Raw genomic sequence first — 14,770 nt, forward strand, 5'->3', positions numbered from 1 at the left:
ATGAACCTTGAAAACATGATGCTATGTGAAAGAAACCAATCACAAAAGCCTCATATTATGATTCTACTTATAAGAAATGTCTAGAACAGGCAAATCATTAGAGACAGAAAGTCTGTCAGTGGCTGCTTAGGGCTGGAGGGGGAGTGACAGCTAAAGGATATACAGTTTCCTTTTGAGGTGATGAAGCTGTTCTAAAATTGATTGTGGCGATGGTTACATATGTCTGTGAATATACTACAAACCACTGGATTTTACACTTTAAATGGGTGAATCGTATGGTATGTGGATTATATCACAATTAAAGCTATTACCAAAAAACACAAAAACAAACCCAAACCAAACAAAATAGTTCCCAGAAACCCACAGCATTCTTAAAGCATCATTTAAACTGAGATCTATTCAATTATCTCAAAATACTTTTTTCAAATTAGGCCAAAGGGAAACAAATGGCAGTTTTACTACTAAAGCTCCCCTATGCTACTTGTTGGAAAGTTGATGCAAATTATTTTGATTTGCCATTCTCCATTTAAAAAGAGGAAGGAGAGGGAAGGGAATTAATTTTTAATGCATGTCTTCTATGCCAGATATTTTACATGCTTAATGTAACTTAATAATCACAACATTTATCTCCAATTAGGGAAACAAAGGTGCAGAGAGGTAAAGTGATTTGTGCAATGTTATACATGTATTATAAGGAATGGATGACTTAAATTCAAGTTTTTCTGACCCTAGATCCTAGGCTATCCCCACCCTACCAAACAAAACTATCTGCCTTTTTCAGCTTCTTGTACTCTAAGTCCCTCAAGTTGGACCATGAAAGACAAAACACACTTACTTGGCAAGGCGAGAAGAGCAACATAAGTCTGGAGCTTCTCAAACACAGCTGTCATCTTTTTCATATCCTGGGACAGCTCTAGATTCCTGGCTCTTAATGCAGATGTGCAAAGAGAAGATTCACATTCTTCTTCTAAACTAGGAATGGGCAGATTTTTAAAAAGTAAGCTTCCTGGATGATATTACATTAGCTACAACAAACCATCTAAATTCCTAAACAACTACATCCAAAGAGGAAAAAGGAACTTGATCTCGTTTATAAGGTTCCATATTTTTTTTTACACCATGATGCACACAACTGCTTGCTGCAAATGCCAGTGGAGTAACAGAGGACTCATCCTTCCACCCTGAGAGCAGCACAAAAATGTGTCCCCTAAAAGTATTTAAAAGAGGAAAAAGCTTCACACACTGGATTCATACAGGAACTGGTATTATTGCCACCAACACCAGCACTGAGAAAAGCATTAAGAAACCTTTTTCAAGGTGTGTGTAGTTTCAAAAGTCAAAAATAAAGCCTCAAATTTAAAAATAAATTCATAAAATACATTTTACCATTTTCAATTTTAAACAATTACTTGAGAAATCTTCATTACAAGGTAAAAAACATGTAAACTCTTACAGCATTTATAAAAAATATGCAGATAATCAAGTAAAATGCTTTCTACACAAAGGTAGAAAAGTTGACGTAGGAAATCATAATCATTTCCATTGCCTTTCACTTCTCATCGTCTTCTTTATTTAGAGCAGACAGCTTCATTCAAGACTAAGCCCATTTACTAATAAAGAACAAGTCGTCTTATCAATTGGTTTAAAAATTTAAACCAATGCCCTGCAAACTGCCTAAAACATAAATACCTCAGGAGGTAGGGCTAAAAGCATATGGGTCAAGACACTCCAAGAATAGGAATCCTAGATCAAGAAAGGACTTACCCAGTGTTTCTAAAAATGTCAGTGAAAAATAAAGTAAGATAAAATAAAAATGTCTAAGTGTTTCAGTAGTAAGTACCATTTTTGTAATTGTTCTTAACCAGATTCTTCTTAAATATAAGCCAAATCAATAAGGTATATTCAATTTTAGCATTATCTAAACTTGGAGTCTCAATTTTCAAAAAAAAACTTAACACTGGGCCAGAGCATGTAAGGATTTAAATGAAACTATAATTCACAATTATTAGTTTAAATCGTAATTTCCCTAAAATTCCTAAAATCTTGTTGTATGAGGAAATCATAGAATTTAAAATACTATACATAGAATTTTAGGTTAGGCTAGAACTGGGAAATCAGATGACTTCTAATGCCTATTATTAAAAAAAAAAAAGAAATTTTATATTTTTGTGAAAAGCTAAAACCTAATATCTTAGTTTCATAAGTAAAACTAACGAAACCTGCAATTACTCATATATCTTCAATACCTACAAATTTTCTAAATATTTTCTAAACCTTATTTTGTAATATACATTAATAAGGATTTATTACTTCTCTGATTTTTCAGATTATTGATTATTTTGGGGAAAAAACCTATATTTGAGAATCAAAAGATTTAGACCAAAAGTATCAATAACTTATAAGCAGTATTACCAAATTTCAGTCACATATATTTTTCTCTGCCTTTCCAGAATATTTAAGATGGGATACTTAAGGTTATTTAATAAGATATCCTATAAGGGCTTGAGTAAAGTTTATAAGTTAAATAAATCACCAATAAGGAAAACAAAATATACTATTGTAAAGAAACCTAAGGATTTTTAAGTTTTATGCCATGCCATTCATGATTTCCCTTTTTCACAGAAGTCCAAATCAGCTGTGGTGCAGAAAGTTCAACCAGATCACAAGACGTACATATTTCTATTTTATTAACTCCAGACCAGATCAAGTTATACTCCACAGCTCCCGAAGGTCACTGGCCTCAAGAGGTAAGTACCTTCTTAACTGATAAGGAAGAATCTTCCTAAGAAAACATATGTAGGAGGTTAAGTGTTCTGAAAAAGTTTTCAATTTCACAGTTGTCTCCTGGAAAAGAAAAACAATTTCAAGATTAATAGCATTATTTGACAAGGAAGAGTTCCCGCTTCCAGAAGTAACACACAGAAGAAAATTACCAGAACAGTCACAGTATCCTCAGTGATACTTTCAAATAAATGAAGCATTCCTTCCTCAAGAGGGCGAACATAGGACGCATTTTCATGAAGGTACTGAGAGAACTAAATAGGAGAGAAAGAATCAGGACTTAAATCACTGGAAAATAACAAATTTCAACATGTTTGTAACTGGACGCACTGGGTTATAAACCTAAATCGTTTAGAAACTTTTTTGGGACATTTGGCTTTTACACAGAGATAGACCCTCTAACAGTGCCAGATAAATCCCAAATCCCCATCCCATTCCACAATTAAGAACTAAAAGAGGGTTGACACAATTAACAACCAGACATCAGAGGAAATGGGGAGAGGATGCTGTATTACATCCCAGCACCAACAGGCCTATTTCCTGAACACCTGCTCCTGCAGAGATGGCAGTTTAAAAAAATAAAAAGATTTGAAAATTGTCAAGACTCTGTGACACAAGATTTTTTTTACCTACCTCACTTTTTTATTAGAGCATTTGTAAGTTTATAGAAAAATCACGCAGGAAGTACCGAGCTGCCATATAGTATCATCACCCCCCAGTTTACCCTATTATTAACATTTTGCATTAATGTGGTAATTTTGTTACAATTGATAAATCAATATTATTAAAACATTACTATTGATTTAGTCCATAATTTACATTAAGGTTCACTCTTTGTGTTGCTCATGCTTTGGGTGTAAAGTCTAAGAATCCATTGCCAAATACAATGCCCTGAAGAACAGTACCCTAGATTTTCTTCTAGAAGTTTTATAGAGTTAGTTCTGATATTTAGGTTGTTAATTAATTTTGAGTTAATTTTTGTATACAGTGTGAGGTAGGGGCCCATCTTCATTCTTTCACATGTGGATATCCAGTTTTCCCAGCACCATTTCTTTCTTTTTTCTAAAGTCATTTTTATTGAAATATATTCACATACCATGCAGTCATACAAAACAAAGCATAAATTCAATTGTTTACAGTACCATTATATAGTTGTGCATTATCACCAAAATTAATTTTTGACATTTTCATCACCACACACACAAAAATAATAAGAATAAAAATTAAAGTGAAAAAGAACAATTTAAGTAAAAAAGAACACTGGGTGCCTTTTTTTTTTTCTTCCCCCATTTTTCTATTCATCCATCCATAAACTAGACAAAGGAAAGTGTGGGCCATATGGCTTTCTCAATCACATTGTTATCCCTTATAAGCTACATTTTTATACAATCGTCTTCAAGATTCATGGGTTCTGGATTGTAGTTTGATAGTTCCAGGTATTTACTGCTAGCTATTCCAATTCATTAGAACCTAAAAAGGATTGTCTATATTGTGTGTAAGAGTACCCACCAGAGTGACCTCTCGGCTCCTTTTGGAATCTCTACCACTGAACCAGCACCATTTCTTAAAGAGACTATTCTTCTCCCATTGAGTGGACTTGGCATCCTTGTCAAAAATCAATTGGCCATAGATATGAGGGTTTATTTCTGAATTCTCAATTTGATTCCACTGGTCTGTCCTTATGTCAGTATCATGCTGTTTTGATTACTGTAGTTTCGTACTAAATTTTAAAATTGGAAAGGGTGATTGATTTTTCCTATTTCTTTTTCAAGGTGGTTTTGGTTATTTGGGACCCTTTCACATATATATATATATAAATTCGATGATTTGTGTGCCAGTTTGGATATATAATATGCCCCCCAGAAAAAGCCATGTTCTTTGATGCAATCTTGTGGGGGCAGACGTATTAGTGTTGGTTAGGTTGGAATCTATTTATTGAGTGTTTCCATGGAGATGTGACTCAATCAACTGTGGGCAAGACCTTTGATTGGATAATTTCCATGGAGGTGTTACCCTGAATGGGTGGGTCTTAATTAAATCACTGGAGCCATATAAAAGAGCTGACAAACAGAAGGAACTCAGTGCAGCTGCAGCCACGAGATACACTTTGAAGAACGTACAGGAGCTGAGAGTGGAGCTGGAACACAACCTGGGATCAGCAGATGCCAACCACGTGCCTTCCCAGCTAACAGGGGTTTTCTGGATGCCACTGGCCTTCCTTCAGTAAATGTATACTTGTGTTGATGCCTTCATTTGGACATTTCATGGCCTTCAGACTGTAACTTTGTAACCAAGTAAACCCCCTTTATAAAAGCCAGTCCATTTCTGGTGTTTTGTGAAACAGCAGCATTAGCAATCTGGAACAATTGGCTTTTCCATTTCTGCAAAGATGGCTGTTGGAATTCTGAGAGGTATTGCAACGAATCTGTAAATCGCTTTGGGTAGTAATGGAATCTTAACATTTATTTACTCTTCCAAACCATGAATATGAGATGCCCTTCCATTTATTCAGGTCTTCTTTAATTTCTTTCAGCAATGTTTTCTAGTTTTCCATGTACAAATCGTTTATTTCCTTGGTTAACTTTATTCTGAGGTATTTGATTCTTCTGGTTGCTATTATAAATGGAATATTTTTCTTGACTTCCTTTTCAGATTGTTCATTACTAGTGCATAGAAACACCAATGATTTTTGCATGTTGTACCCCACCACTTTGCTGACTCTGTTTATTAGCTCTAGTAGATTTGTTGTGAATTTTCAGGATTTTCTATATATAAGATAATATCATTTATGAGCAGGGAATGTTATACTTCTTTCTCTCTGATCTGGATGCCTTTTATTCCTTTTTCTTGCCTAACTGCTCTGTCTAGAACTTCTAGTACCAGGATGAATAGCAATAGCAAAGGTGGGCATCCTTGTCCTTGTTCCTGATCTCAAAGGGAAAGCTTTCAGTCTCTCACCATTGAGAATGATGAATAGGGAGTGTTTTTATCAAGAAGCACTGCTGGCAACTCTGCAAATGAATTCAACTGGAGTCGAGAAGTCACTCTGGAGGGCATTCTTACACGCTATATAGATATCCCTTTTTAGATTTTAGTGTATTGGAATAGCTAGAAGGAAATACCTGAAACTATCAAATTGCAATCCAGTAGCCATGTTTCTTGAAGACTACTGATTGTATAACTATGTAGCTTACATGTGGTGATGGTGTGATTGTGAAAACCTTGTGGATCACACTCCCTTTATCCAGTGTATGGATGGATGAGTAGAAAAATGGGGACAAAAACTAAATGAAAAATAGAGTGGGATGGGGGGGATGATTTAGGTGTTCTTTTTTTTTTTTTTTTTTTTTTAATTCAGTTTTATTGAAATATATTCACAAACCATACAGTCATCCATGGTATACAATCAACTGTTCACAGTATGATCATACAGTTATGCATTCATCACCACAATCTATTTCTGAACATTTTCCTTACATCAGAAAGAATCAGAATAAGAATAAAAAATAAAAGTGAAAAGAGAATACCCAAACCATCCCCCCATCCCACCCTATTGGTCATTTAGTTTTTACTCCCATTTTTCTACTGATTTTTTTTTCAATTTTTTAACTTTGTTTATCAAAAAATTAAAAACAAACAGGCAAACAACAACCAAAAAAACCCCACAACATTTCAAACAAAGCAATGGATTAAGGAAAACAAATAACCTAAAATAACTACTTTGCTTCCAATATGTTCCTACCATACCCCAAGAAAATTAATAAACCATGTCCAAACAGAGGAGTAAGAAAAACAAATAATCTAAAATAACTACATTGCTTCCAACATGTTCCTACCATACCCCAAGAAAATTAACAACCCCTAAGAAAACAAAGGAATAAGAGGAAAAAAAAACCTAAAATAACTCTATTGCTTCCAACATGATCTTACTATATCCAAGAAAGTTTACAAACCATAATCATTCCTGAGCATTCCCATAACATTGAGATTACCCTCCATAGTTTATCTGTTATTATTAGATTATCATTCCCCCTCCACTAATTGGTATCTCTAGGTCCCGTACATTCTACAGTATAAAACATTGTACATTTTTCACAGAATTCACATTAGTGGTAACATACAATATCTCTCTTTTTGTGCCTGGCTTATTTTGCTCAGCATTATGTTTTTTTTTTTTTTTTTTTTTTTTTTTAATCTTCATTTTATTGAGATATATTCATATACCACGCAGTCATACAAAACAAATCGTGCTTTCGATTGTTCACAGTACCATTACATAGTTGTACATTCATCACCCAAATCAATCCCTGACACCTTCATTAGCACACACACAAGAATAACAAGAATAATAATTAGAGTGAAAAAGAGCAATTGAAGTAAAAAAGAACACTGGGTACCTTTGTCTGTTTGTTTCCTTCCCCTATTTTTCTACTCATCCATCCATAAACTAGACAAAGTGGAGTGTGGTCCTTATGGCTTTCCCAATCCCCTTGTCACCCCTCATAAGCTACATTTTTATACAACTGTCTTCGAGATTCATGGGTTCTAGGTTGTAGTTTGATAGTTTCAGGTATCTACCACCAGCTACCCCAATTCTTTAGAAACTAAAAAGGGTTGTCTAAAGTGTGCGTAAGAGTGCCCACCAGAGTGACCTCTCGGCTCCTTTTGGAGTCTCTCTGCCACTGAAGCTTATTTCATTTCCTTTCACATCCCCCTTTTGGTCAAGAAGATGTTCTCCGTCCCACGATGCCGGGTCTACATTCCTCCCCGGGAGTCATATTCCACGTTGCCAGGGAGATTCACTCCCCTGGGTGTCTGATCCCATGTAGGGGGGAGGGCAGTGATTTCACCTTTCAAGTTGGCTTAGCTAGAGAGACAGGGCCACATCTGAGCAACAAAGAGGCATTCGGGAGGAGGCTGTTAGGCACAACCATAGGGAGGCCTAGCCTCTCCTTTGCAGCAACCGTCTTCCCAAGGGTAAAACCTGTGGTAGAGGGCTCAACCCATCAAACCACCAGTCCCCTATGTCTGTGGTCATGTTACCAACCATGGAGGTGGGGTAGGCGAATACCCCTGCATTCTCCACAGGCTCCTCAAGGGGGCAGTGCATCTTTTTTTTTTTCCTTGTTTTTTTTTTTTTTTTTTAACTTTCCCTTATTTTTTAAATCAACTGTATGAAAAAAAAGTTAAAAAGAAAACAAACATACAATAAAAGAAAATTTCAAAGAGACCATAACAAGGGAGTAAGAAAAAGACAACTAACCTAAGATAACTGGTTAACTTCCAACATGTTCCTACTTTACACCAAGAAAGTTACCTAGTATAGCAACATTTCTGTGAACTTGCTCCTACTATATCCATCAGAAATTAACAGACCATAGTCATTCCTGGGCATCCCCAGAACGTTAAATAGCTTATCTGTTCTTCTTGGATTATTGTTCCCCCTTCCTTAATTGCTCTCTATTGCTAGTTCCCCTACATTCTACATTATAAGCCATTTGTTTTACATTTTTCAAAGTTCACATTAGTGGTAGCATATAATATTTCTCTTTTTGTGCCTGGCTTATTTCGCTTAGCATTATGTCTTCAAGGTTCATCCATGTTGTCATATGTTTCACGAGATCGTTCCTTCTTACTGCCGCGTAGTATTCCATCGTGTGTATATACCACATTTTATTTATCCACTCATCTGTTGAAGGACATTTGGGTTGTTTCCATCTTTTGGCAATTGTGAATAATGCTGCTATGAACATTGGCGTGCAGATATCTGTTCGTGTCACTGCTTTCCGATCTTCCGGGTATATACCGAGAAGGGCAATCGCTGGGTCGAATGGTAACTCTATATCTAGTTTTCTAAGGAACTGCCAGACTGCCTTACAGAGTGGCTGAACCATTATACAGTCCCACCAACAGTGAATAACAGTTCCAATTTCTCCACATCCCCTCCAGCATTTGTAGTTTCCTGTTTGTTTAATGGCAGCCATTCTAATCGGTGTTAGATGGTATCTCATTGTGGTCTTAATTTGCATCTCTCTAATAGCTAGTGAAGCTGAACATTTTTTCATGTGTTTCTTGTCCATTTGTATTTCCTCTTCAGAGAACTGTCTTTTCATATCTTTTGCCCATTTTATAATTGGGCCGACTGTACTATTGTCATTGAGTTGTAGGATTTCTTTATATATGCAAGATATCAGTCTTTTGTCAGATACATGGTTTCCAAAAATTTTTTCCCATTGAGTTGGCTGCCTCTTTACCTTTTTGAGAAATTCCTTTGAGGTGCAGAAACTTCTAAGCTTGAGGAGTTCCCATTTATCTATTTTCTCTTTTGTTGCTTGTGCTTTGGGTGTAAAGTCTAGGAAGTGGCCTCCTAATACAAGGTCTTGAAGATGTTTTCCTACATTATCTTCTAGGAGTTTTATGGTACTTTCTTTTATATTGAGATCTTTGGTCCATTTTGAGTTAATTTTTGTGTAGGGGGTGAGGTAGGGGTCCTCTTTCATTCTTTTGGATATGGATATCCAACTCTCCCAGCCCCATTTGTTGAAAACACCATTATGACTCAGTTCAGTGACTTTGGGGGCCTTATCAAAGATTAGTCGGCCATAGATCTGAGGGTCTATCTCCGAATTCTCAATTAGATTCCATTGATCTATATGTCTATCTTTGTGCCAGTACCATGCTGTTTTGACAACTGTGGCTTTATAATAAGCTTCAAAGTCAGGGAGTGTAAGTCCTCCCACTTCGTTTTTCTGTTTTAGAGTGTCTTTAGCAATTCGAGGCATCTTCCCTTTCCAAATAAATTTGATAACTAGCTTTTCCAAGTCTGCAAAGTAGGTTGTTGGAATTTTGATTGGGATTGCATTGAATCTGTAGATGAGTTTGGGTAGAATTGACATGTTAATGACATTTAGTCTTCCTATCCATGAACATGGAATATTTTTCCATCTTTTAAGGTCCCCTTCTATTTCTTTTAGTAGAGTTATGTAGTTTTCTTTGTATAGGTCTTTTACATCTTTGGTTAAGTTTATTCCTAGGTACTTGATTTTTTTAGTTGCTATTGAAAATGGTATCTTTTTCTTGAGTGTCTCTTCAGTTTGTTCATTTCTAGCATATAGAAACATTACTGACTTATGTGCATTAACCTTGTATCCCGCTACTTTGCTAAATTTGTTTATTAGCTCTAGTAGCTGTATCGTCGATTTCTCAGGGTTTTCTAGATATAAGATCATATCATCTGCAAACAATGACAGTTTTACTTCTTCTTTTCCAATTTGGATGCCTTTTATTTCTTTGTCTTGCCGGATTGCCCTGGCTAGCACTTCCAGCACAATGTTGAATAACAGTGGTGACAGCGGGCATCCTTGTCTTGTTCCTGATCTTAGACGGAAGGCTTTCAGTCTCTCACCATTGAGTACTATGCTGGCTGTGGGTTTTTCATATATGCTCTTTATCATGTTGAGGAAGTTTCCTTCAATTCCTACCTTTTGAAGTGTTTTTACCAAAAAGGGATGTTGGATTTTGTCAAATGCTTTTTCAGCATCTATTGAGATGATCAATTGATTTTTCCCTTTTGACTTGTTAATGTGTTGTAATACATTGATTGATTTTCTTATGTTGAACCATCCTTGCATGCCTGGAATGAACCCCACTTGGTCATGGTGTATGATTTTTTTAATGTGTCTTTGGATTCGATTTGCAAGTATTTTGTTGAGGATTTTTGCATCTATATTCATTAGGGAGATTGGCCGGTAGTTTTCCTTTTTTGTAACATCTTTGCCTGGTTTTGGTATTAGATTGATGTTAGCTTCATAAAATGAGTTAGGTAGTGTTCCATTTTCTTCAATGTTTTGAAAGAGTTTGAGTAAGATTGGTGTCAGTTCTTTCTGGAAAGTTTGGTAGAATTCCCCTGTGAAGCCATCTGGCCCTGGGCATTTATTTGTGGGAAGATTTTTGATGACTGATTGGATCTCTTTGCTTGTGATGGGTTGGTTGAGGTCTTCTATTTCTTCTCTGGTCAGTCTAGGTTGTTCATATGTTTCCAGGAAATTGTCCATTTCCTCTACATTATCTAGTTTGTTGCCATACAGTTGTTCATAGTATCCTCTTATAATCTTTTTAATTTCTTCAGGATCTGCAGTTATGTCACCTTTTTCATTCATTATTTTGTTTATATGGGTCTTCTCTCTTTTTGATTTTGTCAGTCTAGCGAGGGGCTTGTCAATCTTGTTGATCTTCTCAAAGAACCAACTTTTGGTGATATTTATCCTCTCTATTGTTTTTTTGTTCTCTATGTCATTTATTTCTGCTTTAATCCTTGTTATTTCTTTTCTTCTACTTGGTTTAGGATTGGTTTGCTGTTCATTTTCTAGCTTCTTCAGTTGATCCATTAGTTCTTTGATTTTGGCTCTTTCTTCCTTTTTAATATATGCGTTTAGTGCTATAAATTTCCCCCTTAGCACTGCTTTTGCTGCATCCCATAGGTTTTGGTATGTTGTGTTCTCATTTTCATTCGTCTCTATATATTTAGCAATTTCTCTTGCTATTTCTTCTTTAACCCACTGATTGTTTAGGAGTGTGTTGTTTAACCTCCAGGTATTTGTGAATTTTCTAAGTCTCTGATGGTTATTGACTTCTAATTGTATTCCATTGTGGTCAGAGAATGTGCTTTGAATAATTTCAATCTTTTTAAATTTATTGAGGCTTGTTTTACGTCCCAGCATATGATCTATTCTGGAGAAAGTTCCATGAGCACTAGAAAAGTATGTGCATCCTGGTGATTTGGGATGTAATGTACTGTATATGTCTGTTAAATCTAATTCATTTATCAGATTGTTTAGGTTTTCAATTTCCTTATTGGTCTTCTGTCTGGTTGATCTATCTATAGGAGAGAGTGATGTATTGAAGTCTCCCACAATTATTGTGGAAACATCAATTGCTTCCTTTAGTTTTGCCAGTGTTTCTCTCATGTATTTTGTGGCACCTTGGTTGGGTGCATAGACATTTACGATTGTTATTTCTTCTTGCTGAATTGCCCCTTTTATTAGTACGTAGTGGCCTTCTTTGTCTCTCAAAACATCCCTGCATTTGAAGTCTATTTTGTCTGAGATTAATATTGCTACACCTGCTTTCTTTTGGCTGTAGCTTGCATGAAATATTTTTTTCCATCCTTTCACTTTCAGTTTCTTTGTGTCCCTGTGTCTAAGATGAGTCTCTTGTATGCAACATATTAATGGTTCATTTTTTTTTGATCCATTCTGCGAATCTATATCTTTTAATTGGGGAGTTTAATCCATTTACATTCAACGTTATAACCGTGAAGGCATTTCTTGAATCAGCCCTCTTATCCTTTGGTTTATGTTTGTCATATTTTTCCCCTCTCTCTATTAATATCCTTTATTGTACCCATACCAAATCTCTTTAGTACTGAACCTTTCTCCAAGTCTCTCTGTCCTTTCTTTGTTTCTCTGTCTGTAGGGCTCCCTTTAGTATCTCCAGTAGGGCAGGTCTCTTGTTAGCAAATTCTCTCAGCATTTGTTTGTCTGTGAAAAATTTAAGCTCTCCCTCAAATTTGAAGGAGAGCTTTTCTGGATAAAGTATTCTTGGCTGGAAATTTTTCTCACTCAGAATTTTAAATATATCGTGCCACTGCCTTCTCGCCTCCATGGTGGCTGCTGAGTAGTCACTACTTAGTCTTATGCTGTTTCCTTTGTATGTGGTGAATTGCTTTTCTCTTGCTGCTTTCAGAACTTGCTCCTTCTCTTCTGTGTTTGACAGTGTGATCAGTATATGTCTCGGAGTGGGTTTATTTGGATTTATTCTATTTGGAGTTCGCTGAGCATTTATGATTTGTGTATTCATGTTGTTTAGAAGATTTGGGAAGTTTTCCCCAACAATTTCTTTGAATACTCTTCCTAGACCTTTACCCTTTTCTTCCCCTTCTGGGACACCAATGAGTCTTATATTTGGATGTTTCATATTATCTATCATATCCCTGAGGTCCATTTCGATTTTTTCAATTTTTTTCCCCATTCTTTCTTTTATGCTTTCATTTTCCATTCTGTCATCTTCCAGGTCACTGATTCGTTGTTCAACTTCCTCTAGTCTTGTACTATGAGTGTCCAGAATCTTTTTAATTTGGTCAACAGTTTCTTTAATTTCCATAAGATCATCCATTTTTTTATTTAGTCTTGCAATGTCTTCTTTATGCTCTTCTAGGGTCTTCTTGATTTCCTTTATCTCCCGTACTATGGTCTCATTGTTCATCTTTAGTTCTTTGAGTAGCTGCTCTAGGTGCTGTGTCTCTTCTTGTATTTTAATTTGGGTGCTTGGGCTTGGGTTATCCATATCGTCTGGTTTTTTCATATGCTTTATAATTTTCTGTTGTTTTTGGCCTCGTGGCATTTGCTGAACTTGATAGGGTTCTTTTAGGATTTGTAGACCAATTGAAGTCCTTATCTCTAATTTATCAGATCTACAGCTTCGTGGAGTACACTTTCTCTAACTAACCAGCAGGTGGCGTCCACGAGCCACCTGTTCTCCACAAGCCAGTTCTGCCCTGCTTAGCCTTTTTGGTGAGAGGGGGAGTGAGTCTTGTAGGGTCCAATTGGTGTACCAAGCTTGCGTGTGTAGTTGGTGTTGCCTGCCCTGTATATGGGGCGTGTTTCTGGGCAGTCAGGGAGGGGGGGGTTGGCTCTAACAATCAAATCTCCCTGGTGATCCTAGAGTTTTAAAGCTGCTGCAATAGTCTAATCCTTCAGTTCAGTCCTGCCACAGTTTGTCTCTGCCACTGACCCACAAGTCCTTGGTATTGGCGTATGGCTCCTGAGACTTGCAAGTGGACCCCTCTTCCAGGCCGTGCACCCCGGGTCCTCTGTTGAGGGATGACTGTGCTATGTCACAGGTGAGTGCCATCCCCCCAGGGCAGTTCTGGGCTGCTGGGCTGTGTAGGGAGGCTCCCAGTCTGCTGAAATGATGGCTGAATGGGGCTTTGTTAATTCACACTGCTCTACCTTCCCAACTCTGGGACAATCAGCTGAGGTTGCAGGGAAGGCTAATGTCCACGCCCAGTTTTGTGGTGTGTGCCTGTTATCTGAAGCACTTCCGTCACACTGGGTTGTCTGGGGCAGTTCTGGGCTATGGGGCTGGCGATGGGCAGGAGTGTTTCCTGTCCACCAGGATGATGGCTGTGAGCGGACACCCCCCTTTTCTTGGGAATTTGTGGTGTTTAGTGAATTTTCTCAGCCACTGGATTATTGCCTTTTGTCTCAGAGCTCTCCTAGGTCTGCTCTTGACTTGACCTGCCCAAATAGTAAGTCTTTGAAGCTTTCTGTATTGGGCTTCTTAGAGTAATTGTTTTAGAAAAAGAAAAAAGGATTAAAAGAAAAAAAAAAAAAAAAAAAAAACCGGCCCTCCTCAGAGATCTAATGGGTTATTGAAATGCTAAGAGACAAAGCAACCAGGGCCATTAAGGAAAGGTCCACAGGGCAGAGAGATCAGCTTTTCTTCGGGATTTGCATATGCGCCTCAGGGCCCTTCCCCTTTCTATGTTCACCAGAACTCCAAAAATCCTCCGCTTTTATTTTGGAGTTTTTCGTGTTGTTTTTTTTCTATGCCTGTCTCCTCTCTGCTGGGCTGGCTGCTCTCAGATTCTCTGGTGTCTGGTCTCAGTCTATCTATGGTTGGATTTTGGATCAGTAGAATGAGTTTCCGATAAGGGCTGCCACTTCAGTTCTCCCTTCTCCTTCCCGGAGCTGACAGCCCCTCCTCCCCCGGACTGAGCCTGGCAGGGAGGGGCGCGGGTCCCCTGGCCGCAAAAACTTACAGATTTCGCTGATCTCAGCAGTTCCACGTTTTCACGAGTGTTGTATGAAGTATGCCCAAAGTCAGATTGCTCTGTGGTGTCCAGTCCACGCAGTTCCTGGCTTTCTACCTACCTACTTTCCTGGAGGAGTAACTAAAACATACAGCTCACCAGTCTGCCATCTTGCCC

At 37.3% G+C, this 14,770-nt stretch overlaps 1 protein-coding gene across 5 annotated transcripts in view; it reads right to left on the reverse strand.

Moving 5' to 3' along the window:
- Positions 1-14,770, reverse strand: part of PPP1R21 (protein phosphatase 1 regulatory subunit 21) — a 119,699-nt gene that overhangs the window by 58,959 nt on the left and 45,970 nt on the right. For all 5 annotated transcript variants that reach the window (XR_005212342.1, XR_005212341.1, XR_005212340.1 and 2 more), the window contains exons 10-12: positions 2,934-3,035; positions 2,756-2,844; positions 836-972 (exon numbers count right to left, since the gene is read on the reverse strand). Coding sequence is in view for 1 of the 5 variants with exons in the window: in XM_037806758.1 (XP_037662686.1) it covers positions 836-972; positions 2,756-2,844; positions 2,934-3,035 (328 nt within the window). In the remaining 4 variants the exon portion in view is untranslated. The remainder of the gene's footprint in view (positions 1-835; positions 973-2,755; positions 2,845-2,933; positions 3,036-14,770) is intronic.

This window comes from Choloepus didactylus, chromosome 17, assembly GCF_015220235.1.
Source record: "Choloepus didactylus isolate mChoDid1 chromosome 17, mChoDid1.pri, whole genome shotgun sequence".
In the NCBI taxonomy this organism is placed as follows: domain Eukaryota; kingdom Metazoa; phylum Chordata; class Mammalia; order Pilosa; family Megalonychidae; genus Choloepus; species Choloepus didactylus.